The 26,646-nt window shown below is 40.9% G+C and overlaps 2 protein-coding genes across 2 annotated transcripts in view; both read left to right on the top strand.

The window, feature by feature from the left end:
• Positions 1-26,646, top strand: part of LOC104950353 (nuclear receptor corepressor 2-like) — a 145,294-nt gene that overhangs the window by 105,806 nt on the left and 12,842 nt on the right. The window contains exons 7-14 of the mRNA XM_010776869.1: positions 17,869-17,925; positions 18,719-18,771; positions 21,609-21,675; positions 22,710-22,882; positions 23,243-23,336; positions 25,007-25,185; positions 25,864-25,918; positions 26,008-26,106. Of these exons, the coding sequence (XP_010775171.1) occupies positions 17,869-17,925; positions 18,719-18,771; positions 21,609-21,675; positions 22,710-22,882; positions 23,243-23,336; positions 25,007-25,185; positions 25,864-25,918; positions 26,008-26,106 (777 nt within the window). The remainder of the gene's footprint in view (positions 1-17,868; positions 17,926-18,718; positions 18,772-21,608; positions 21,676-22,709; positions 22,883-23,242; positions 23,337-25,006; positions 25,186-25,863; positions 25,919-26,007; positions 26,107-26,646) is intronic.
• On the top strand, positions 6,205-15,096 carry LOC104949619 (sarcoplasmic/endoplasmic reticulum calcium ATPase 1-like). Its single transcript, XM_010776005.1, has 10 exons — positions 6,205-6,216; positions 8,038-8,163; positions 8,252-8,473; positions 8,612-8,723; positions 9,598-9,836; positions 10,651-10,871; positions 10,973-11,175; positions 11,266-11,351; positions 11,736-11,869; positions 14,955-15,096. The coding sequence occupies exons 1-10, from the start codon at positions 6,205-6,207 to the stop codon at positions 15,094-15,096; spliced, it is 1,497 nt and encodes a 498-aa protein (XP_010774307.1).

Here is a 26,646-nt window from a genome sequence, read left to right as displayed (position 1 = left end):
AAAATATGACTTTGCATTAAAGGCCACCTATCACTGTATTTTTAGGCAATAGCATAGGTCTCAGATATATAAAAATATGTCTATGAAGTGTTTTGCTCAAAATACCAAACAGATCACCCATTTACAGTGTTGGGCAAGTTACTTTTAAAAAGTAACTAGTAATAGTTATAGTTACTGCTCTCAAAAAAGTAACTAGTTACTTTATTAGTTACTAAATGATAAAAGTAAATAGTAACAAGTTACTTTACTTTACTTTAAAAATAATAACATAAAAATACAAGTGTTTGTGTTGTTCTGTGGCACAGTAAGAGAAAAGACAACTCCCCATCATTGTAGCATAATAGAAACATTAACATTATTGATAGATTACCGGCCCTCAAGCGAGTACTGCAAGACATAGCCCAAGAACGCAATGGTGAGAGATCTATTGAGGCACGTGGTCTGCTGGCACAGTTGGATCTAGAATTCATTGTGCATCTTGTAACACTCCGTAAAGTGTTTGCAGAAACAACATTTCTCTCTGCCATGTTACAGTCTTCATCCCTTGACCTTTCAAAGGCTGTGGATTTAGTTGGATCTTTAGTTCAGAGATTGAATGACTTCAGGCAGGAGTCATTTTTTGATAACTTGTGGGATGAAGTGTTGAACATTTCTGAGCAATGTGATAGTGCAATACAGCCAGCAGCAAAACAACAAAAACGACTGAGCTCTAAACTTGCTGAAAGCTTCGTACTGACTATTGTTGGACAGAGAGAGACAGAACAAGATAAACACGGGTTTCGTACAGCCTTTTTCTACCCTGTCATTGATCAGAGGCTCAATGAGCTTAATAGACGGTTTTCAAACACAAACTGTGACATGATGAATAGCATCCAAGCTCTTAACCCCAAAAGTGATGCATTTCTGAAGGAGACAACGTTTTCATTTGCTCAGTTGTACGATGCAAATATTGAGGACTTGGAGCATGAGCTACATCAGTCAGCAGAATTTTAGATAGGAAAATAAAGACTGGGATGCAGAGACCTGATAGTACAGTGGAGCTTGTTCAGTTCATTGAGCCTTATAAAGAAGTGTTTTTTGAGCTCTTCAGACTCTGCAAAATAGCAGTCGCAATCCCAGTCAGTTCTGCTTCCTGTGAGCGTAGTTTTTCTACATTGAAGCTGGTCAAAACCTTTCTCAGATCCATCATAACTGATGAGAGACTGAGCAATCTGGGTGTGCTTAGTATTGAGTCAAGGAGGTCAAAGGCTTTGAATCTTGACTTATTTGTTGATCGGTTTGCCAAAAATCACAAAAGCCGCAGGATTTTGTTGCTGTAATGTGACATTTTGGGAAGGAAACTACAGCCTGGGATGCAGACACCCTTATGTAAAGTAGAGATGTAACTGTTCATTGCCTTTATTTTTATATGTAAATCTGTGTGTTTTCCAGATATCACTGTTTTACGTTTATTAGAAATGTGACGGAATAGACGAAACTGATTAGTGCGCGTGCAGAACAGGTGTGCATTCTGTATTCAGTCTTCATGTTTGTTAAATAGCCTACGTGTCTGTGCTTATGGGAAATAATACATCTGAAATCTATGTTTTCTATCTATATCCATGTATTTTATTTAAGTCAACATTTAAGATTTGTAGACTTTTACATGAAATCCTTTTCTGTGGATTTAAAAATATATATTTTCTGGTACTCTTGTTGCATAAACTTGTTGATCGGTTTGCCAAATATTTTTTGTTTTGTTGCTGTAATGTGAGATTTTGGGAAGGAAACTACAGCCTGGGATGCAGACACCCTTATTTAAAGTAAAGATGTAACTGTTCATTGCCTTTATTTTTATATAAATATGATATGGTGTTAGTGCAAAAATGGTACTATAACTTAAGCTGAAGCTAACAGTAATAACTATAAGATCTATCTGAAATAAATAAGTGTACTGAAACAAATACCAATAACTGTATTGCATTGTTTTCTTATGCCCAATTACTTCATACTGTCTAGTTCTCTTTTTCGTCCTGCATTTATTGTGCCCCCCTCAGAAAATAACTGGCCCCCCAGTGGCCCCCCCAGTCAAATTGGTCTAGAACCGCCACTGTTATACAGACCCAACGCCAAGCCCAAGGTTTGTTTGTAGATACAGCAGTATAGTTCATATAGTTAGTGTAAGCTACATTCAGGCCAAAACACTTTTTTTCAGGGAAACATTTATATATAAAAACGACACTATGCTAAGTGTAACTTACTGCATTTGACCATGAAGACTGAATGTAATAATGGGGGGTTAGACCATGGCTACGACACTATCATAGAGATAGGCACAGCAATACATTTGATACGCTGATGTTTTGTACCCTAGTACTTTATCTCTCTTAAAAAACACACACACACACGCACACACATAGGGATCTGAGAGCTTAGCAGGTCATTAGGCTGTTAGGGGCCTGTCTCCACTGATGAGACCTCAATGACTGCGGTTTCATGGAACAATGTTCCATCAAAAGTAATCAGTCAGATTGGCAATTATAAGTATTATCATGAGTGCAACATTTGAATAGTAAAATAATCTAAAGTGTTCACATGCTACACATTAATTATTCAGAATTCTGTACACGGTCACTTCAAAGACATCAGGCTCTCCTGGATAAAGGTGCGTGTCCTGAGCTAACGGCTGTGCTTTAAATGAAGCTAAACATCCCCCCCTATTCTGTTAGTAATGTCTGTCACAGCTGTGGTTGATTTATGGGTAAGGTTAGGTGAATGAACTTGGTTAAGGTTGCGATTAGGAGGTTGCCATGGCAATACAAAATACACTATGTGATACACTTCCTGTATTAGTGCCCTTGAGCAAATCTCTGGATTGAAAAAATAACAGCTTAAATGTATATATTCTAAATGAAATGAATGATAAAAATAGGTACGTCCATTGAATACAAAGTTAAAACACAAGAGAGGGGTCAACTATATAAAAGGATCCAGGAGTGCAGAATAAAATATTAAGCACACATTTAAAACAAGGTTGCTATCACATTTGGATTTATTTTTCCTATAAAGATGTTGCAACAGTTACTATGTGTGTGTGTGTGTGTGTGTGTGTGTGTGTGTGTGTGTGTGTGTGTGTGTGTGTGTGTATGTGTATGGAGGTCAGTGTGGAGACTCCACTCAGGTCAGGGTCTCAAGGAGAGAGAACAGATAGATCCCATATGCAGCGGCAGCAGTAGTAGTGTTATTATTGTAATTACACTGCCAGTTTGTCTGTGTGTCACCCTCAGCCCGCCCCTAAATCTGACTGGACATGAAAGTGTTTGAACAGCCAATTAGGTCACAGAACTAGCCAGGGTTAGTGTCAGCTGTGTTAGTGAAGGGGTTAGGTAGGAGTCGCTGTGGTAGATGTGTGACCCTCATCACACTGATTCCATGTTTTATTTGTCTTTCCCTGTGTTCTTGTCTTCTTCCACCACAAACAAATACATCTATAAGTTTGTCCCACCTCTAAACTAAAACTATGAAGTATACACATAAACATAAGTAAATACAGCAGCAAGCTTTAGGAAAAGCTCCTCCCTCAGGAATTCCGTAACCTTTGGTAACAACGGTTTCAAATAAAACTCCAACACCTTTAATGGTGTTTCTCATTTCTTGTAAACCTCTTTTTGTTTTCAAATCGGATGTTTATAGGCTGTTTGGTTTTGCAAGAGTCACTGTAAATATACAAAACTGTATAGTAAAATGCACACATTTATTGTTTCCTAGACTAAACACAGGTATGTGACCCTAAGTTAAAAAACAAGGTAATCATGAAGTTATTACATCTCTATGAATATACTAAATGTGACTTGTTTTGCGCTGTTTAGTAAATGTTTGCATGAACTATTTGTTCACAGCGTGATTCCTGACGGTCGGTTAGGTAGAGCAGCAGGTGAGTCAGGGCCGATGCAGACTCTCTGCTGGAGGGTTGATAACCCTCTCCCCCTCCACACTTGTTGGATTGGAACAGCACTTAATGTGGCAGACCCTCCAGGTGAACGTGCAAACGGAGGGGTAGTGTGTAGGGGTTGGTTTGGAATTGGGACTTAGTGTTCATCTCATCCATTCCCCGGTGCCAACATGAAGGATATTTACTACAGTCAAAACCTGCTCACACTCACCATGTTATCATCTCATAGGTTCTGCTAAATCAGATTTTGCAGATACTTAGACTTTAAATCTTTCCTTAAAATCAACCACCAGTTGACAGTGAGGGAATATACAAGTTAAAAAAAGTCTACAGGTTCAGCAAGGTGATGTAAATGTGCTACAGGTTGACAATTATATATGATGTTATATGTCCTTGAACTAGTATGGATAGCAGCCAAAACAAAAAGTGTATATGTTGCCACATTTCTTCCATGTTCTACAGAGCTAAAAACAGTATGGGGTCAAATATCCCCCATGGAAAACCCAAAATGTAAAAAATATATCATTTACATTTCGTAAAAAAAAGAAGTGAACCTATTAATTCCTGCAAGGTATCTTCAGTCAACATGTCAAAATTCCAATCCCAATAGCATGGCCGATTGTGTGTGAGTGTGTTGACCACATCACCCCAATTCTGGCCACACTGCACTGGCTTCCAATTCGGTTCAGAATTTATTTTAAACTCCTTTTATTTGTTTTCAAAGCCCTAAATGTGCTGGCTCCGGCCTATATAGCTGAACTCCTCCAGCACTACACCCCAGCCAGAGCCTTAAGGTCGGCTGAGCAGCTGCTGCTGATAGTGCCCAAGACCAGGCTCAAAACCCGAGGGCACCGAGCCTTCGCAGCAGCTGGCCCTAGGCTCTGGAACACTCTGTCCCTCCATGTGAGGTTGGCCCAGACCCTAGGGGTTTTTAAATCTACTCTTAAAACACACTTCTTTTCCCTGGCCTTTTAGCTAGAGCGGAGCACGACTCCTGACTTTTCCCTGTGTTTTTTATATATCTGTTGTAATGTATTGTCTTTTATTATGAATGTAGTAATGTGTTTTTATGTATTTATTACATGTACAGCACTTTGGCCCGACCAAACATCGCTTTTAAATGTGCTTTATAAATAAACTTTGATTTGATTTGATTTTGATTTGACCACTCTGCCTCTGTTTGTGTGCTGAGCACCATAGTGGACTGGAAAGTGCTGTATCAGCATTTACTGTTGACAGGTCTGTGCCTGCCACAGCTGCATGTGTTTAGTTAGATCTCTCACTACACATGAATATACAGCAACATGTTTTTATGTTCTGCTGACAGTAGCACAACACATTTTCTCAACATATGTTGAATCTTCCTAGAATTCATCCGATACTATATGCTTCTCCTCCCCACTGTCAGTGTCCGACTCTCCGTATGAGGAAAAGATTAACTGGAGGAGCACTGAGGGGACTTTCTGTTGACATTCATGCACGTCCATATCTTTACAAGTTGTGGGTTTTCAAGGGTTCGAGATGTTTTTCTTGCTAAAAGTGTTTATTTATTTATGCTTACAGTAGCACATATTTTTTACTTCCGCTCAGTTATTACAATAATTATTTATTTATATTATTATCAAGAGGTTCATTCTAATAGCATGTTTTTAATGCACGGGCTGACCCCGGGGCCTACAACGATCAGGGGATTTTGGTCATCTGTTAATGTTAATATTATATTATTCTCTGGCTCAGAGAGTGATAGGTTATCGTATCTCCATAGACTAATGAATAGGCCTACATTTGCCCTGTAGACAAAATTAGATTTTTACACATTTATATTGTAAGAATCCATTCAGGGGGCCAACAAAAGCAGGGCCTGATGGCAGGTTAAGGTGCTCCTGCTTGTAACCATAAACACACCCCAACACTTCTAGCCTGCATTATGCGAACGAAAAACCATCTCCACAATTTTAGCGCTAGCAAGTACCTCAGCCGAGGCCAGGGCTGTGTGCAAACCAACTCCCACAACTCCTAGAGGTAGCTACATTGTTTGTTTCAAACAAATCCTCAAGAAGTAATTTAATTAAAGGTGACCCTGGTCAGATTGTACCCAGTCTTCATCTGTTGCGAATATTCAACCATGCGCTGTGCCTGGTTCAGGAACCATTGGTATAGTGGTGAAAATGAATTTCATCCACTTGTTTTTCAAATCCTTTTCCTTTTGGTAGTCCATACAAAGAAGAAAACAACGTTTCGGTTGGCAAAGCAGAAAACAGCGTCTTCTCCACATGGTGTCCCAGGTATACAAACCTATCCTCCATTTGGGGCCAGCTCTGTCCTAGCTGTATTGGAGAGCTAGCCAATAGAAGCGCAAATGTTACATAGTGATGTCATTATGTTATGGAAGTAATCAAATGAGTCCAATGGAGGCGTTTCCTTGCAATGAAGGCAAGGAGGAGATTCATAATTTCTGAAAGATCACTTTCAGGCTACGTGCTTCTTCACCGATCGTCACATGGTTACAGTGCAGGCTTTTCAGATCAAACCACATTTGGTCAGCTACAATTAAATTACACACACACACACACACACACACACACACACACACACACACACACACACACACACACACACACACACACACACACACACACACACACACACACACACTCTCACACACCTACACCTACAGAGACACGTTGAGTACCTAATAAAGTTATTTTTATGAGGATCAGGTGACCGAGGCCCCTGATCTTGAGTGGAGGAGACACCAGGCCAATCGAAGGCCACCCAGATTTTATGTCCTGTCTGGATAATCACCCAGCAGCCAGACAGAGACCACGCTGCCGCTTTACAGCATCAAGATGAGATACAGGAAGCATTCTGAGCAGCAGATGATGACCAACCCCAGTTCTTCCTTTTCAGTTACAATGTGGCTTTAATCACACAGACACACCAACCGTTTATAGTTTGGATTTTTAACTCCATTCTTGTTTTTAAAGAAGAAAAATATAACATACCATTTTGTAAGTTTTAAAAGATGGCTTGAATCTGAAATGACTTTAAGGATGGAAAAGCCAAAAACACCCTAGATAGCCTCTGTGTAAACACTCATGTCATGCAGTAATCCAAATACAAAGGCGTTACCCTCTGAGAATGAGTGTTCAATGTATTTCAAACATAAAAGGGGAGAATTGTGTTAAGTACCACTAGAAAGAAGGATCGCAGGTTATCAATCATTAGCTTTAAATGCAAGGGAATATATCTATCCATCTATCTACCCATCCATCTATCTATCTATCTATCAATCTATCTATCTACCCATCCATCTATCTATCTAACTATCTATATATCTATCATAAACCCGCTTTTGCTTGTTTAAAACCTATACTTAAATAAGTCATGTCAGATGAAGAATTGTTTAATTGAATTTCTAACGTCATGGTCACGTTTACTTTTTTCCCTTAATATATTTGCAAGATATTCTAAAGTCATGTTTACCACGATGAGGTATTGAGTGTAGATTAAGGGGAAAACGTATTGAAACCATTTTAGCTGCCACAAAATAAGAATGAAAATAGAGTGAGTATTTGCTGAATGCACTGTACATAAACCAGCCTCTGTCCAGCCTTTACTGTTTACCCCCTGCAGCACCCCCCCCTGCCCCAAACTAGTTCCTTTGCATAGAAAAGCTCAGGGTGATTCTGCACGATTTTATGGCCACATTCCAGCCCATATATCTGCCACACAACTCATCAACTGCACTGCACTGCAGACACACACACACACACACACACACGTACGCACGCACACACACACACACACACACACACACACACACACACACACACACACACACACACACACACACACACACACACACACACACACACACACACACACACATACTTTAGATGTGTTCCCCCCCCCTTATGTGCCCAATCCCCACACGAAGGCAATAGGAGGGTTAATAACTTTAGAAGTCTTTACATTAATAATTACAATATTTATACACCTTTCTCACGGGAAAGATGAGCTGATATGTGTATGTTCTGCCAGGAAAGCTCACTGTACTGTACCAAGTGTACATGTTAAAGTTGTGTTGTTGTTGTTTTTTTCAGGTCATAAAGCAGCTGATGAAGAAGGAGCTGACGCTGGAGTTCTCCAGAGACAGGAAGTCCATGTCTGTCTTCTGTTCATCCAATAAACACATCAGGTCCGCCTCTGGAGCCAAGATGTTCGTCAAGGTGTGTTTCAAGAACTCCTATAAAACGTCTCTCACGTCTTCATATTCCCTGCAGTGTCTAATCGCCCCCCCACCCCCTCTGTCTGCAGGGAGCTCCAGAGAGCGTGCTGGAACGCTGTAACTTCATCCGGGTCGGTGCTTCCTGTCGTGTGCCTTTGAGCGCGGCGGTCCGAGAGCAGATCCTGTCCACTGTGCGGGAGTGGGGAGCAGGCAGAGATACGCTGCGTTGCCTCGCCATGGCAACCAGGGACACACCCCCTGACATCAAAGGCCTCAACGTGGAGAACTCCGCTACCTTTGCTGACTACGAGGTGATGTTGGTCATTTTTGTATAAATATATCGAACACTTAATGTACTGCCATGTATGTGCCGAACGGGAATTGTAAACTGGATAGTATTTTCAAGTTACTCTATCTAAACTAGCCCCCCCTCTCTTCTCTCTCCCCAGTCGGACCTGACCTTTGTGGGCTGTGTAGGCATGTTGGACCCCCCCAGGAAAGAGGTGCTCTCTGCGGTCCGAATGTGTCGGCAGGCTGGCATCAGGGTCATCATGATCACAGGTAACACACACAACCACACACACATCTAGATGTACTCTATATGTGCACAACAACTAGTAAACGTAACATTTTATAAACAGATAGACAGATACTTTATTCATCCCAAATTGGGAAATGATTTAGTCAGCAGCAGTGTCAAGCATTACACATGAGTTAAAAACATTTAAAAGATAGAATAAGATACAAATATATAATACAATTGCAATAGAAAATACATATATCACTAGAGTATCCATATAATACACAATATTAAGAGAATGCTGAATACATTTGAGTACTCTACAATGTACATTTTCACTTGGTATTTGAACATTGGACAATATACCATCTCACTAGGATTAAGCTTCATATTTACAATAACGAAAATGTATAGGCTCTAGCCAGCAGGGACCTGAAGAGCTAACAGAAAAGCCAAACATGTAAGCAGTGACCTTAGAACTTAAACAAAAGGGATCTGACATTACTCCATATGCTGTGATTATGATGTAATTTATGAGAATACAATAAGTATGTGCAATTGAAAGAATATGTTTCAATGGAAATGAATATGAGAGTATTACCCAAATGAGAAGATATGAAAGAGCGTTGACAAAATGATGACATTGTTCCTTGTACTTCATTCAAAATGAACCCAAACAAAGGTGAAGTTGCTTAACTAGCATCTTGTTAGAAAGCACCAGATAATCTGTTTATACAGAAAACTAAAACATCTGTATTTTGAATATGAGCACTGGAAAGCAATGAGTATTTAGTAATTGGCAGAAAACAATGAATACATAATGTATACAATACTTCCTTTAGTTTAGCTAAAAGGCTTCTTGCATCAAACGGATGAAGTGTTAACACGATTAGCTGATGATTCCTTTATTTCCAGGCGACAACAAAGGCACAGCCCTGTCTATCTGTCGGAGGGTGGGCATCATCACAGAACAGGAGGAGGAGCAGGAGGGCTTGGGGATCAATGGGGGCCTCACAGGGAGGGAGTTTGACGAGCTGCCCCCCCACCTGCAGCGCCAGGCCTGCAGGACGGTGCGCTGCTTCGCCCGGGTGGAGCCGGCACACAAGAGCCGGATAGTGGAGTACCTCCAGAGCCTCAATGAAATCACTGCCATGGTAAGAGCACAGCCTCATACTTGAGTCGGTGTTATAGAGTGGTGCAGGAATGAGTCATGTAACATGTGTTTGGTTAGATGCCTGAAATAAGGTCTGTGATTATTGGCTTTAGAGATTTTCATGTTTCTTAACATAAAATACGTCAGTAAATACATTGCATTGGTATTGCCTACATTTCATTGGATTAGATTAGATCTACTTTATCCCAATTTGGGAATTTGATTGACACTGCATCATGTTCATATAGCTGACGCTGTTATCCAAAGACAAGACAATGTTTAATTAACTTCCATTTTGCCTTCCACTACACTTTTATATCTTGTCCGTCTCCGTTTGATGCTGAAGCTGAGGCTTGAAGTAAATGCTAGTTTATAAAGACGACAGTCTTGATTACTCAGTTGGCTACAGCTGTGGGGCCACACCCTTCTAATCAGTGAGCACTGAGACTGTTGTTAAGGGCCAGAAATCAAACAAACTGGCACACTTGATACTTTAATCAGGGACATTTGAGTGGTCTTTCAGAAGTCCCACCAAAAGCTAGCCCTCAATTCCACCCTGGTCTGAAGCTTCTATGTGTCTAAGTGACTGAATGATTGTAACAAAATGTCATCACACAAACATAAGCTGCCTTTAGGGAAGACATGTGGCCGTGAAGTAGCTCGTTAATAGCCTAATAGCATTTGACTTCTGGATTGCATTTTCACTTCAAAAATCACAACATTTGTGTTAATATATGTCGGTTATCCTGCTGAACAAAAGGTGTAAGTACCATAAATGTGTGTTTGCCAAAGATCTTATTTGCTGCAATATTCAGACAGGTGACGGTGTGAACGACGCCCCTGCTCTGAAGAAGGCGGAGATCGGCATCGCTATGGGCAGCGGCACAGCGGTGGCTAAATCCGCCTCTGAGATGATTCTGGCTGATGACAACTTCTCCACCATCGTGGCTGCAGTGGAGGAGGGCAGAGCCATTTACAATAACATGAAGCAGTTCATCAGATACCTGATATCATCCAACATAGGAGAGGTGGTTTGGTGAGTAACAGAGCTGATAGAAGACGAAGGTGTACTAACTTTGGAAATGACATAGTTTTGTCATTGTAACTTCTTCTTATCTGTCTTTCCTCTCTCCTCAGTATTTTCCTGACAGCAGCACTGGGCATGCCTGAAGCACTGATCCCAGTCCAGCTGCTATGGGTCAACCTTGTCACTGACGGTTTCCCAGCAACGGCTCTGGGCTTCAACCCTCCAGACCTAGACATCATGTCCCGTCCCCCCAGAACCTCCAAAGAGCCTCTGATCTCCAGCTGGTTGTTCTGTCGCTACCTCATCATCGGATGTGAGTCATGAGCCAAGGACAGAAAATAAGATCCTCAGTTTCTACTACATACAAAATAAATGTCCTGTTACCCACCCCCTCTCTGTGCAGGTTATGTGGGAGCTGCTACTGTGGGGGCTGCTGCCTGGTGGTTCATGGCAGCCCACGACGGACCAAAAGTGTCCTTCTATCAACTGGTAAACACGTCACTATATCCCCATCACTCATTTTCTGTCATGCTTCTGTAGTAGAATTGATTTCTTGTAGAGCTAACACAAAAGGGTGAGCAATTGAAATCTTAAAGTGTGATCATTAACATGGTATTACATGTTATTCAAATGTTAACATGTTGCCTAAAATAGTAGTTAGAAAATCACTGCATCACATTAGACAGACAAAATGATTATATGTGACCTTAAAAACTTTAGGGCAACTTATTGATAAACTGTAGGATATATAATGCAATAGATATAAACAATTGAAAAGTATTGGTACATGGTCAAATGTGTTTAAAATAATAATAATAATTTAAAAAAAGGCATAGTATGGTATGTCGTAAAAAATTACTGTTTCCTCATCAGTCCCACTACCTGCAGTGCAGTGAAGGCCACGCTGAGTTTGCTGGTGTGCAGTGTTCAATCTTTGAGTCTCCTTATCCCATGACGATGGCTCTGTCTGTCCTGGTTACCATAGAGATGTGCAACGCCTTGAACAGGTAAAATAAAACAAATACATCTGCACACACAAGCACATTTCCTACAGTGTTGTTCTGTTTAAATATTAGGTTCAACTTAAAGGTCACCTATTATGCAAAATGCACTTTTTTTGATACATAAATATGTGTCCCCGATGTGTAAGGACACTCACAAAGTGTCTGAAAATACAACCCTCTCTCTTGTCCTCCTTACCCACATCTCTAAAAAACGGGGGTACAACGGAGCTGATCCAGCTTTGCTGCGGTCATGAAGACATTACTAAACTGTGGGCCGGCTTTACATTGAACTCCTGGCNCATAATGTATTCTTTCTGTGGACATGCTTGTGTAAGTGAGATGGATAGATAGATAGATAGATATATGGATAGGTAGGTAGGTAGGTAGGTAGGTAGATAGATAGATAGATAGATAGATGGATGGATAAATATAGATAAATAGATAGATAGATAGATGGATGGATGGATAGATATAGGTAGATAGATAGATAGATAGATAGATGGATGGATAAATATAGATAAATAGATAGATAGATAGATGGATGGATGGATAGATAGATAGATATATGGATAGGTAGGTAGGTAGGTAGGTAGGTAGGATAGATGGATAGATAGATAGATAGATGGATGGATAGATAGATGGATGGATAGATAGATAGATAGATATATGGATAGGTAGGTAGGTAGGTAGGTAGATAGATAGATAGACAGATAGATAGATAGATAGATAGATGGATGGATGGATAGATATATGGATAGGTAGGTAGGTAGGTAGGTAGGTAGGTAGGTAGGTAGGTAGGTAGGTAAGTAGGATAGATGGATAGATGGATGGATAGATATAGATATAGAGATATAGAGAAATTATTTCGTCACAGAAGCAGAAGTGTGTTCAGACATTAAAATACAATACTTCAAATACTTTAAAAAGTGGAAAAGAGAACGAACAATTAAAAATAAAATGAAAAATATTATTAAAAATATTTAAAAAACAATATAAAATGTTCTGGTTAATTAAAATAAAAGTCTAAAATCCCTAAAAGATCCAAAATACTGCAGGTACCCACCACAGTTCTCCTCATCAGTGCTGTCCCCACAGTCGTCAAACCCGTCACACTCCCAGAACTTGGGTTTGCAGCGGCCGTTTTTACACTGCATCTGAACAGTCTCACACTCTGAAAGAAAAACAAGCCATGTGTTAGTGTGTCTTTCAATACTTTCTAACTTCCTGTTTGTGGCTCTCAGCTTGGAGCCCATTGGTTACTACTTCAGTAGTAAAATTGCAAAAATGTTGGTAATTACCAAATTGGCATTATATTATGGTGGACGCAAGTAAATGTGGGATTGATGCAAGGAGACCTTAAAATAGTTTAAGTATTGCAAATCAAAACATCAAGCGTAGGCCCAGATCGTTAGTTGTGTTACGTCGTAGAGGGATGTATAGGGTTAGAGAAGTTATTTATTAGTGTTAATCCTCCAAACCTGAGGTAAAGCAACATTTAAGGGGCTTTAGGGAATGTAGAGGGACACAATTAACAACTTAGAAGCATAACCAATAGTGGAACAAGCTAGCAACACTTCAAGAAATAAAGAGCAACACGCATCCTCTTTGTAGAGTCCATGCTGTTTCAACATTACGACCTGAAGGTCATGAAAACACAAGTCAGAAGAAGGACTTGGGACTAGGGTTGCAAAGGGGCGGAAAGTTTCAGGAAAGTTTCCATGGGAAGTTAAGCTGGGGAATTTTATAAATATTCGATGCAAAATTAAACAAAAAAACATGACATTTCAACAGATTTTTTTATTTTTTTTAAGTAGAACAGAACAAGTTTTAATTATTTTATTGAACAATTATTTGTTTCATTGAAGAACGAAAACAGGAATGCTGAGTTAAATATTACTCATCCCCCCCAACCCCACTCATTAAAAAATGAACAATCATCCAAAAATCCCCACAAAGTCCCATTCAAACTGTTAAATGAAAAGAGCCCTTCTCCCTCCAAAAGGTTCCAGAAAACAAAAGCAAATCTTCCTTCAAGCGATCCTCTGCATATTTGCTAAACCCTTTCAGTCAATGGGCTCTTCCTGGGCCTCATCAACATCCAACAACATGTCCACTTCCTCAACATCACACTCTGAGTCTTCCTCTGCAGTGTCACTGTCCAGCCTTGTTGAGGATGGCTCTGTGTCCGGCTCAGAGAGCCTTAGGTTTGCCCGAATGCCAACCAGTTTTTCCACTCTCACATTTGTGAGCCTGTTGCGAAACCTTTGTGTGGTCTCAATAGCCATGCAGTAAGCAGTGTGCTATGGCATGGATATTCAAGTGTACTTGAATGGCATCTGTTTGTTTTAGTCAAGATTATGCTAAAATATACTTTCCCCAACTATATTTAAGTTCCCTATGAAGAGCCAACCTTCAATTTAGAACATTCCCAGTTTATTCCCATAAATTCCCGTTTATTCCCATGGAAAGTTTCCATCTTTGAAAATTCCCGGAATTTTGCAACCCTAATATTTATGTATGTTGTTTTGAAATCTAGTGTATACAGCATTTTCCTACACATTTATTCACTGGGGGTTCTAACCTGCAAGTTGCTCTTTAAGAATGTATTCTTAACTAATATCATGACATGCCAATCCCTCTTTGACAGATGACACACTTTTCTTTACACTCGCATAAATGCGTCATCCAAAACCCAAATGTAAACATCATTAAAATATGTGCGTTTTCACAAACTAACCCACGATTCGCCCAGACAGAGACCTTCCCAAATGACGTGCTATGCATCCTGACATCTCTTAGAAGAAGAATTTGTTCCACATTTTTGAAAAGAAATCAATTTAATTGATAACATCCCTTTTTAGTTTCAGACATCTATCTGCCCAAGGTGCACAAGCTGTAAATCCTATAATGTTGTTACTTTAAAGCTTAATGTTGAATGTCAAATCTTGTGTGTTTCTTTTGGTGCACATTTACAGTACTTTATAACTTGATCTATCTGTGTTATAGCACCTGGCTGTAATTACTCCAGCCTGAGTATGGCTTTTTGAGTTGGTGTCACTCTGGTGTCATCTGTCCCCTCTGGGCTCAGTGTCACCAGCGTTTTCAGGCAGGGTTACAGCCGCATTTCTAGCGACAGCCCATTGTCAAACCCTGAGGATGGCTCAACTCAAGTTCATATTTTGGACATAGCTGTCATGGATATAAGCACAAGAGAAGACAGCCCCCTCTGAGACTGCATTATCATAATTCTGTGGAGCTCTGCTAAATCCTCATGTCTACTTGCATGGCCCTGTAGCACTTTCCCTTTTTTCTATTTTGTTTTCTCCCCTGCATTCGCTTCATGGGAGGTACGGAAGTTTTGTAATGCTGTAATTGTAGCTGCATAAGCACACTTTCAAAGTTCTGCCCAGAGTTTTCTCCAACATTTTCAGGGATCATATGATCCGCTGAGGAAAATGTCTTGTTGGCTGCAGGCGTCATGTACAATAGTGCTTTTGCTAAGCTTTAAAGGTTCATAATGGCACTGCCAGAGTAGCACTACTGCTTGTCACCACAGGGGGGCATAATTGAAGTAATGGAGCCAATCTCTCCCTGCTTTGGTCTTGTGCGAAAGTTGTGTGTGATGCAAGCTCTGTTTTTGTAATTATGCACACTCATACAGGTTAAAGGTAATACTATAGATGCACCTCATTCGCGCCCCCCCCCTCACGTCTCTTTTAGAGGTCAGTATCATGCAGTGTTGTTTTCATATCTGCTTGCAATATTACAGCCGAGGAAAGATGAGAAATCCTTGAGCCTCCCGACTCCCCAAGGACGGAAGGCTGGTTTTAATAATTGCTGTTCATTAAGTGCTCTTAGTGAGCAAGCGCTCTGAAGCAATACTGTGCAGCCTGTTACACCTACTCACTGGTGAGGAAGCAGCAGGGAAGAGGAAATGAATGCAAAATAAGTTAAGGCAGGATAATAGCATCATGTTACTGTATTTTCATTTGAATGTCAATACCGTACGTGCAAATATAAATCCTCAGTGCTTCATTTTGCCTAAGAAATGCACAGGGTACTTTGAAACTGCAGAATCAGACAAAGATCTGCACGCTGTATTAAAAACTCCACGCTTTTTTAATTGTGCAACATTTTTGATCTAACAAGGATCTCTTTCAGGCCCTGTTGAAGGACTGAGGATTTCACAATGCCTGAAAATACAGTGCTCTGATTCATGCCTAACGGCCCGTCCACACACAGGCATGAAAAAAATCTTGATGCTGGGCGTGTCTGAAGCTTGGCGATTTCACGCGCCCAAGGCGACCAACATCCAATCAGGAATCTCCCAGGAATCTCCCGCCCGCCCCCGGCATACAAAGCCTGTCCATTCAATTTTAAAACGAAGTAAACTGGATATAAACTCCCCAAACAGGTGAAAACCTACCAGTTTCACCAACTGTCTCTGCCACCTCCCTCCATGCCTGGTTCCTCCGGTTTAGGTCCCAGTAGGTGAACAGAGAGCAGTCGTAAAGGACCGGGACATTTCCTACAGCGATGATTAATTTATCCTCCATTTTAATATGGAAAAGACCGTAGCGGTATCTGCATACAGTACACGCGGTTTGATTGGCTAGCGCTTGCACTGGCGGGATTTGCATAAACGGGATTTGATTGGCTGATGCCAGCTTCGCAAGCATTGGGAGCATCAAAAGTTGAACATTGCTCAACTTTTGATGCTCACGAGCTTGCAAAGCCACGCTCCGCTCCCCACGATGCAGTTCGGCGAAGATTAAAAATCTTCTACGTCACCCCATTCAAGTGAATGGGCGAAGCTTTGAAAGATTTTTTTCATGCCTGTGTGTGGACGGGCCGTAAGTTTGATTTTTCCTCCAGCACCTGTAAAATGTTTTCAACGTTTTTGTTAAACTTTTCAAACTGGAGCCACGTCATTTGGCTTCACTCGAAGGTTATTGAGTTAGAAGTTGAGTCAAGTTAAGCTGTATGCGTGAGCTCCTCTGGGGTCTTACATCCAAGTCCGTTAGCGTGAGTATTGTATCAACTTAGAAGTAGATCCCAAACACCTCCTGTGGCACCGCGGCAGTAAAGACGGAGTGAAAGGGACAAGGAGGCAGCATGACATGGTGGGTGGTGGAGAGTAAAGGTTGACATGCACATACACACAGGCTGCTTCACCTCTAACATCCAACCCTCCCTCACTGTACTTCCATCCTGTCTGAGAAATGTGTCAGTCCTGCTGGTCTCACCGCGCGGCCACTGAAGGAAAGGAAGTGAGATGGAAAGCAACAGAGCATGTGGCGTGTCACCAAGGAGGGTCAGTTTGATCTATGAAGCGAGGAGGGAGTACCGAGTGGAATGAGGAAAAGAGTTGAGCGAGCATCGCGAGGGGTAGTCTGGGACTCTGCTCACACATTTGTCTGCTGGAGCTAAATATAAACGTATGGAGGTAGAGCTACAGAGAGGTCATCCAAAGACATAGATGGGAGTTTTTCTGCTGCCCGGCTTCATGCCCCAGCACCTCTCGTCTCGTGCTTTATGTTCCCTGTTTTAAGAGGCAGATTGTTGTAGGTAGTGAGCTGAAGGTGAGATGTTTCCCTGTCTTTCATCAGATCTCTCTTATGAGATGAGCACCAAAGCCCTTTAGCCCTCCCTCCTTTTCCTGTTTCTTTTTGTTCTACCTCTCCTACTCACTTTCTATTCCACTCCCACTTGCTTTTCGGCCTGCCTGCTATTTCTCCCTTCCTCTTTTCTGCTCAGGGGAGGTGAGTAATATATATTTTTTTTCTGGGTGAGGAAAAAAGGGTGCTGAGGCAAGAAACTCAGCTTGAGTTAAAAGCTCTAATTATAGCCGGTGCATCCATCTCTCCATCCATCCTTACATCCAGCCATCCGTCCATCCAGGGAGCAGCAGTGTAGCCTCTGTGATCGCAGCGTTGCCGTGGCGATGGCAGAGTTGCAGGCGGCCAGCTAATGTACTACTTATGTTTGTGTTCTCTTACCAGAAAAAGGCAGAAGAGGCTCACAGGGTACTGGAGGGACTGGGACCCAGGGTAGAACTGGTGAGTGGAGACCGGAGATTTAATTTTGTTTGTATTTATCTTTCTTCCTGCCCTCATGTTTTTGCTATTTGACACTTGAGAACATATTGAAGGTCGGGCTAGAGAGATAGGAGGGCAAGGATGTTTTGTAGAAACCAGGAATAAGTTCTTAAATGCAAGGCTTTGGGGAAGGGGTATAAAGTAAATTAATATGATTACAGTACTTAAGCAATGGAACAAAATTACTACGAGTGCTCTGTTAAATGTTGCTTTGACCGTAACCCACAGAGAACATAAAAGTAACCCTGATGACCGCTTTTTCATTAACTAACAAAATTGAGACTATTACTCTAAAAACAAATTTCCAAACTACTTGTTTGTACTACTTGGTTTTAATCATCCACTTGCTCGCACATACTATATTGCTTGTTACTTGTTACTATATCTGTCCATCCATCCTAATCTCAAACACACAAACATTGGGTTTTCATCAGATTGTTCTCTGAAACTAATTACTGTTTGAGAGCAAGCAAGATGCTACACAAAAACAGGCTCTGTATCCTGGAGGACATTCATTTTGAGTATTCTAATTGAATTTAATTTGAAAGGGTTATTAAGCTTCAGGCAGACACAACTTTGAGTCTCTCAAGACATTTGTGAAGCATTTTTTGCAAACATTCATATTCTTGTGCAAGGTCAGAATCATGTTGCAGAGGATGAATGCCATCATTTTACCGTCTGTTCATTTATTATCTGGTAACACAACTGAAATTGGCTGATGGTCTGATCTGTTTTCTTCTTTCTTGTGTTGCAGCCTCTGTACAATCAGCCTTCTGATACCAAGCAGTACCATGAGAACATCAAAATGTAAGTCTGTCAGTGCAAATGCCTACACACATGAAGAAATATATATACATATAATATATCCAGTGATTAGGGCTGTTGTGTACGTGTCATTAAGTTCAGTAAGCAACATCCTCTCGGTACGCCGTGTGACCCAAACAACTGTTTACGTCGACTATTTGCATACAAGGAACAGATACTCAGGAGTGCAACTTTTAGCAGCGCTCCAGTTATTGTCAGCCATGGCATGCTTGTTACTTTACCCCCGTTAGCCCGTTGATCGTGCCCGAAGGACACCGTTTTGTGTCAAACCGTTTGCCCGCCGTGCACAGGCAGCTTCCCACTGCCGTCCTGATGCTCTTGAAAATTAGCAGATTCACGTTATATTCACTTAACAACTTTAATTTCCTTGGTAATGAGACAGGCCCTGTACCACACGAGAGCTATTATTGGTTGTAATTAATTACATTAATCAAACTCTGAACCCATCCAAAACCAATCCTTGCATTTATACATTGGCTGCAAACTAAAAAACTACTATTGGTTCTCTGTAGCGGTTGTATAATGCTTCTGCGAGAGAGACTTGCCACTTTTTTTCCCCCCCTTGGCAGACTGCAAAGAATGGCATTTCAGAAATGTGTCATTATGTAAACTTTGGACTGACTGGAATCAAAGTGCATACTGGGGCATCTACTGTGTTAAATTCACTGTGAAACGATAATGCAAAAAACCTTATGGAAAAGGACGTGCACTGTTTTTAAGCCTTTAAAAAAAAAAAATCTGATTATGTATTTTTGCCAAAAACAATGCAGCAGATCATTCCTAGTGAAAGACAAACAAACATAGCGAACATATCTTTTGCATCTGAAAATTGACTTAGATGGCTACACATTTTTGATAAAATGTTTTTGATATTATGACATTAAATATTGAAAACTGTATGCCTTTCAATTACAGCATATATATAAAGTCAGAAGAGTACAACACTGCGTGGCTCTGCCATGTCTCTCAATGAGGTTCTGTCTTTTTTTAACAAGCATAATTCACTGAGGCACATCAAAGGGCTGAACGGGGGTTATAATATCTCGTCTCCACCGTCGGCACTGTGGTTTTGGCACAGCAGCATACCACAAGATGTGTCTGACCTCTTAGCCACACACTGCTCTGTCGTCACTGCGTTTGATCCCTGCACCGTTTGATCAGTATTATTGCCTCAAAGCAATTAACTGGAAACTCTCCTCTCTGCCTGTGTGTGTTTGTGTGTTATTAAATACCACTGAGTCGCTTTGAGCCAGCATAATTGACTTCTTTGTTTCGCACACCGTTTGGAAAACCTTGGCACTCATCCCTGCTGGGATAGATGAGCAACAATTTCTCCGCTGGGCTCTCAGCATCTCCTGCACGCACCCCCCTCTGACACTCAGCTGTTAATAAATCATTACAGTGTATACATATCATTTGCATATGCTATCAAGAAAAACTATACAGATTGTTTTTTGATGTGCCACTGGGGAACATCTGTCACTGGTCCATGTATTAATCTTCCAGGCATATTATAGCAAATTACAGTGTTCTCTGATATCTCAGAAGGGGCGTGGGCTTAGAGCAGGACAAAGCAAACCTTTTCGTAGAGTTCAGGGTTACTAATCTTTCCCTTTGCCATCTGGTGTCTAGAGCACAATGCCATCTTTGTCTGAAAGGCTTAATCCATCAGCCTGGTTTTTGCCATACTAAGTTTATTCTCACCCATAATATGCCAAAGTAAGAGTTGACATCCACAGTACATAGCTGGATCTGGCAGTATTTATCTTTTCTGCTGCAATGGGTTGACTCAATGTGTGTGTGTGTGTGTTTTTTTGTGTGTGTGTGTTTATGTAGGTTGGAGGTTAGGAAGCTTTACATTGAGTTGGGGTTTGTTATTGCAGATAACATGTTTGGGAAATGGAGAATGGGTCATCCTGTGTGTTTATCCCTCTACACCAGGAGTGCCCAAACTTTTCCCCCTGGAGAGCCAAATCTGAAACGTAATGGTGGGCCACAGGCCAGAAGCAAAAACCCATTGTATTCTCCTGTATTATAAGATGAAAATGATACTAGAATAATTAATAGTAAGCGGTCCTGCATATTTAAAAACCCTTTCTAGGTCACAGAAAATAGAAATATGTTTTTAATAAACAAACATTTGAGTTAGAAACATGTGGCAGGCCAAGTTAAACTTACTTTGGCACCCCTAGGCTCTAGATCCTGAATCTTACCATGCTATCTTTAAAAATGTTTACAACACTATTATACCATCTGAAACCCACTTTTTCCCGTCCTTCGCCTGTGACCCGAAGGACCCAGCAGCTCAGCTGAAGTGACTAATGTTGAATACGATTACATGAATCAGTGGGGAACGTGACCTTACAACTGACAGATTAAGTGTCAGGGATAAAATTCTGTCTTGCCGCACAGAAAGAGACAAACTGAGTCGCTGCCTGAGGAGATTACTGGCCCTGACCTTTATTTGAGGCAATGTGCTGGCTGTTCCCTGACCAGACAAGTTTTATACGTTTGGCTCACCTCGCTGTCCTTTCCACCCAGAAGCAAGTTTGGGTTTATCGAGCGGTGACATACAAGGACAGACATTGTTTTTGTTTGTGTGAGCGTGTGTGTGTGTGTGGGGTTTTTGTTTGTTTATTGGGCATAACATTGCGGCGGAGAAAACACAGAGGGTAGAAAAAAGTGTCACAGAGAATGTTGAGAACATCATATACTTACTACTGTTATTGATGGTTTTTATGAATGTCCTCACCTGGTTCTTTTCCTTTCCATCCATCCACCCCTCTCTTTTTCTCCATGCCTCTTTTCAACCCTCTTAGAAACCAGGCGATGAGAAAGAAGCTCATCTTGTACTTCAAGAGGAGAAATCATGCTCGTAAGCAGTGGGTAAGTAAAGAACTCAACTTGTTTGACTCACTGTTGGGACTTGGCCTATGACGGATGACTAGTGTGAAACTGGGCCAAATGCTCCTTGAAGTGAGTGTCCATTTTAAGAAAAAACAAAGAGGATGTCAGTCCTCTCACTGTGCCCAGGGGAAGCCATTGCTTTTGAAAAACAAAATAAATTCTCTCACACGGTCACCAGAAGAAAAACAAACCCGACTCAAATCTGTTGCATTCCCTGCCAGCCACTTATAATGAGCATTGTACAGCATTAGCATGCGCTCTTGCCTGCCAGTGATCGAGGGAGACTGCGCCAGAGAGCATGACTATAAATAAAGCAGAGATCAATGGGGTGATGCTGGTCAGGCGTCTTAAAAATTAACTGCTCTGAAAGAAAATAGTTAGTGCAAATCAAATGTGCAGCTATCCACAAGTAGGAAATTGTTTTCCAACCACCTCCAACCCATTAATAACTGTTTTGCAGTTCTACAGTTATTATGTTTTTCTAGTTTATACGAGGACATAAAGGACAGTTAAAATGCAGCACCTGTATCAAAGCCTGAGTTTCCAGTCTTCTCTTGTGTGGGGGAGGGAGCTCCTCATGGGCAGAGTCCCCTTGTGCTTTATGAGCCCTCTGAGGGTCGTGTCTCCTCCGGGTTTAATGGTCTGCTTTATAGCCAGCCGACGAGGAAGCTGGGAAAACGTTGGTCTGCTGTCTGCAAGCGCCGTGGCTCAATGCCAGACTCCCCAAAACACAAAGCCCACTCTGAATTTGTAGAGCTTCCCGGTGTGTCACCAAAAAAGGAGATCAGTGAAAAATAATGATTGAAAGATATCAGATTATCTAAAATCTCACTATATGCTTTGGGGGATATCTTGCTTTATCAGTAACTGTTAAACACTCTTTTATTGTAATTCATTTGATGTAATGGTGCATTCATTTAATGTTTTAAGATCAAAGGGAAGACAGAGGAAAATAGTTTTGATGTTTAAGCTGATCTGCAACGGTCTGATATCTTCTTTCTTTGGTGCTTTAGGAACAGAAATTTTGCCAGCGCTATGACCAGCTGATGGAAGCCTGGGAGAAGAAGGTGGATCGCATCGAAAGCAACCCGCGGCGCCGAGCCAAGGAGGGCAAGGTGCGCGAGTACTACGAGAAACAGTTCCCAGAGATCCGCAAGCAGAGAGAGCTACAGGAGCGCATGCAGAGGTAATGTTATACGATTACTTTATTCAAAACATAATGTACACTCACTGCCAAACCAAGGAAACATAAATAAATAGCTCTACACTGCAGGGCTCAAATGTTCACTTTTGTATCGCACGGTTTGAGCACAACTGCTCTTCATCAGTTATTTGGAGCCCTGCAGTGTTCACGCCATTTCTTTGTTTTTCATTACATCACCACTTTCACAACGTTCGACATGTGATGGTTCAACTGTGGGAAATACATTTCATTTCTGGACATGACTTAAGTACTCTGATTTGGTGGCTAGATACTGCTCTCATTATAAACACTTGCTTGTGGGTAGTTTTGAGTGACACAGCTTCTGTGTTTTTCCTTCTGCAGCCGCGTTGGGCAGAGAGGAGGTGGGCTGGCCTCGTCTGCAGCTCGCAGTGAGCATGAGGTCTCCGAGATCATCGATGGAATATCAGAGCATGAGGTTAGCTCTTCTGTTAAAGAGGGTTGTCCCCCTCCACTTCCTCTTTCAAAACACTTACGGTGTTTTCACACTCTGAAGTTCACGTTTCTATGGTGGCCAGAAATCTGGTTGTGTGGTTGTGTTTAGTGACACAATTAACTGCTCGCAATTCTACTAGGAATTATTTATATACTGTTAATTTACATATATGTATATTTAAATGTAATTGAAGGAGCCAGTTTTTTGTAATTGAGGCAAAGACACTATGATTAATTGTATATTTAACTGTAAAGCATGACAATTAGTTGAAATCAAGTAGGCCCACATTAAGTTTATCTTCAACATACAAAAACAAATACACATTACCACTATTTATGAATTATCTATTTTCACTTGCCGTACAATGTAATAAAAAACAGCATCACAAAGAAATAGCCTTCAGAAATGTTACTCGAGCCTTCTGAAATAAATGCAACATGGTTTTGTTTCAGGGGCATAGGCCACTTGATATTGGCATACACTGTAATACAACTGTTAGACAGATGCTAAAGTATGTCAATGGAATATTTCTGGTAGGTAGAAAAGAAGCTCCAACCAAAGCTCAAAACTAGCTCTTTAAGGCCACCGCAGCCCAGAGGCAAGCGCAGCTGCTTTCAATTGAAATGCTGCCAAAACTTTGATATTTTGTGGTCTTTTTTTTACTGCCCGTCTCTACTTTTTTAGATTCTTCCCTCATTTCTCTTTCCTCCTTTTACAACATGCATACTCCACACATGGTGTCAGCTGTTGATGCAACAGTAATAATGGTCCCCGTTCTTGTCAACTGTATAATAATTGTATGATAATTCTCAAACAACATTTAGCTGCTCTAAAAAAGTATCAAGATCAATAGTGTCAATCTTGTCTAAGACGGCAATTTCAGGTACAGTTTGAGCTCCCTGGCAAATGATATTAATAAAATGGGCTTGACTTGATACAAACATACCAGCCAAATTAATTGAATGTGTTATTTACATTTCAAAAGCTCTTTAAGTTCTCACATTTTATGTCCAGTTAAAATATAATACAATATTTTAGCCAGATTCCTCTTAAAGGCGTAACATTATTTTACTAAAGCTATACAGTGTATAGTTATCTCTTCTTTGCATAAAGACACTGAGTGACCCCACCTATTGAAAGTCTTTCTTATCATAGATTTTGAAAGTCTACTCAGAAGTCAAATGTTGAATGTGTCTCATACAATGTCTGAAACCGATCTCTGTGTTATGCATAAGTGGTGGAGGACTGTGCTCTGAGCTCACAGTGCCGCAAGTCACACATTACACTGGTTCCTCTCATGTCAGCCTGCCATTAGGCTAAGGGGTGTGTCCAATTGGGTTCTCTTGTCTCATCTCGAGAAACGCTTTTATACCTTCAAAACAACTCGAGATAGCACAGCACCTTTTCTTTACCTCCATGTTCCTCCTGTACTTAGACATTATCTTATTGTAAACGAAAAAAACGACACATCTGACCTGGAAAATGCCATTAGCTGCTGAGCCAACACGACACCCTAAACTTCCTCTCCTGTCCTCTGAAAACTTGAAGAAAGGGCACGTTTCCCATAGTGCACGTGAATATAAGCACCATGTTGTCAGTCAGTTTCCCTCTGGAGACCAATCCACTCACTTCAGCATTTGTGTGTATGTCAGAACACAGAGAAGCAGATGCGGCAGCTGGCGGTCATCCCCCCCATGCTGTTTGATGCCGAGCAGCAGCGCATCAAGTTCATCAACATGAACGGATTGATGGATGACCCCATGAAGGTGTACAAGGACCGGCAGGTTATGAACATGTGGAGCGAGCAGGAGAAGGACACTTTCAGAGAGAAGTAAGCACAGACCTTCATTCCCTAGTTGGTCAAATATGCGCCTGAAATAGGGTCTGACAGTACTTTTGGGGCATTTGGCATTAAGAATAAAATGTAAGAACATTTTCAGGCTTTTCAAATCCAATATAATCTCTTGGCTCATTTTTCATTTTGCTGACTAAGTGCTCAGGATCGTATTTTTACAACAAGATTAAGTGTGTCTTGTACTGCACGCGAAATATGTGTGACTGATAAAGGTAAAAGTCAGTAAGTTGTTGGTGAGGAACTCAATCATCACCTTTCGTAAAAATCGAACGGAGGCGTTGCAAACTGCCAAATCGCAGCAAACCCACACAGTGAAAGCAGTGATTTTAAAGTTCACCCACATGCAAAACAAAGAGCTTCCATTTCTTCTTTCTATCAAATTTGATCCAAAACATACAATAATACATGTAATCACTAGTGATTGAATATCTTATTCTATGACATTTTTATGTATTAAGTATTACATCCGTTGTAGAGGTAGAGTTCAGCTGAGATCAATATTTTTGTTTTGGAGGTTTTTTTTCTACGTCAGTGTGTACGTCACCTCCTCTGTTATTCTCTGTGTGTTATTCCCTTATTTTAGAGTGCTTCTGCCAATGATTTTGAATCATTTCATTAGCAGGTTGCGTCAGTGTCTTTGTTATGTTCCCGCAGGTTCATCCAGCATCCCAAAAACTTTGGTCTGATTGCGTCTTTTCTGGAGAGAAAGGTATTTGTTCATTTTATTTTTGTCAGTTTTTTCTAAGTGTTCCAGTCCTCTCAGGTTATGACTGAAAAACATTTGTTTTCATGTTTCAGACGGTGGCGGAGTGTGTGCTCTTTTACTACCTGACCAAAAAGAATGAGAACTATAAGAACATAGTGCGGAGGAACTACAGACGCCGAGGAAGAAGCCAGGTATTCTTCCCTTTCAAACTTATACTGAACAACCAGATTTGTTTTATTTAAAAGATATTTCGATTTTTCAGTCGGTCTCCTTTTTTCTATTGCTAGGCAACAAAGAAGTCAGCTGGAGTCACTTAGCTAACCAATACCATTTGCTAACTGGCGAAAACATTTGTTTTCCATTCAGTCATTACACTCCAGGTCTAATGTTATTCTCTGTTGTCCAACACATTTGGCAGGAGCAACCACTACTCACTTTTCCCATATTGTTCTTGTATACAAAGGATGTAACTTAAGAAAGACTTGCCTGTGATTGTATCCAGTTGGTCAGCACAGATACGTTTTTCTATTTAGAGTTGACCATGTTTTCCCAGAGCATGAAACAGAGTTGAACTTCAGGTATCTGCCACGCAAAAACAACATGCAAACAGAATTTAACTCTTTGAAAGCTACTGAAACTGGATATGGTCGTGCTGCAAATCTGTCCTGTGTGCACTTAATCTCACTAGTCTTTACAGAACAGAGGAGGTCTCTAAACCCCAAATGTCACAT

Source organism: Notothenia coriiceps, unplaced genomic scaffold (assembly GCF_000735185.1).
Source record: "Notothenia coriiceps isolate Sejong01 unplaced genomic scaffold, NC01 NC01_scaffold00000339, whole genome shotgun sequence".
Lineage (NCBI taxonomy): Eukaryota > Metazoa > Chordata > Actinopteri > Perciformes > Nototheniidae > Notothenia > Notothenia coriiceps.
This window is presented reverse-complemented; position numbering and strand designations above follow the sequence as displayed.

What these genes read in the sequence shown, in the direction of transcription:
- LOC104949619 (XM_010776005.1), top strand. An exon ending in AACATAGGAGAGGTGGTTTG is followed by an intron (nt 10,872 to 10,972) that starts GTGAGTAACAGA and finishes CTCTCTCCTCAG; the next exon opens with TATTTTCCTGACAGCAGCAC. An exon ending in AAGTGTCCTTCTATCAACTG is followed by an intron (nt 11,352 to 11,735) that starts GTAAACACGTCA and finishes TTTCCTCATCAG; the next exon opens with TCCCACTACCTGCAGTGCAG.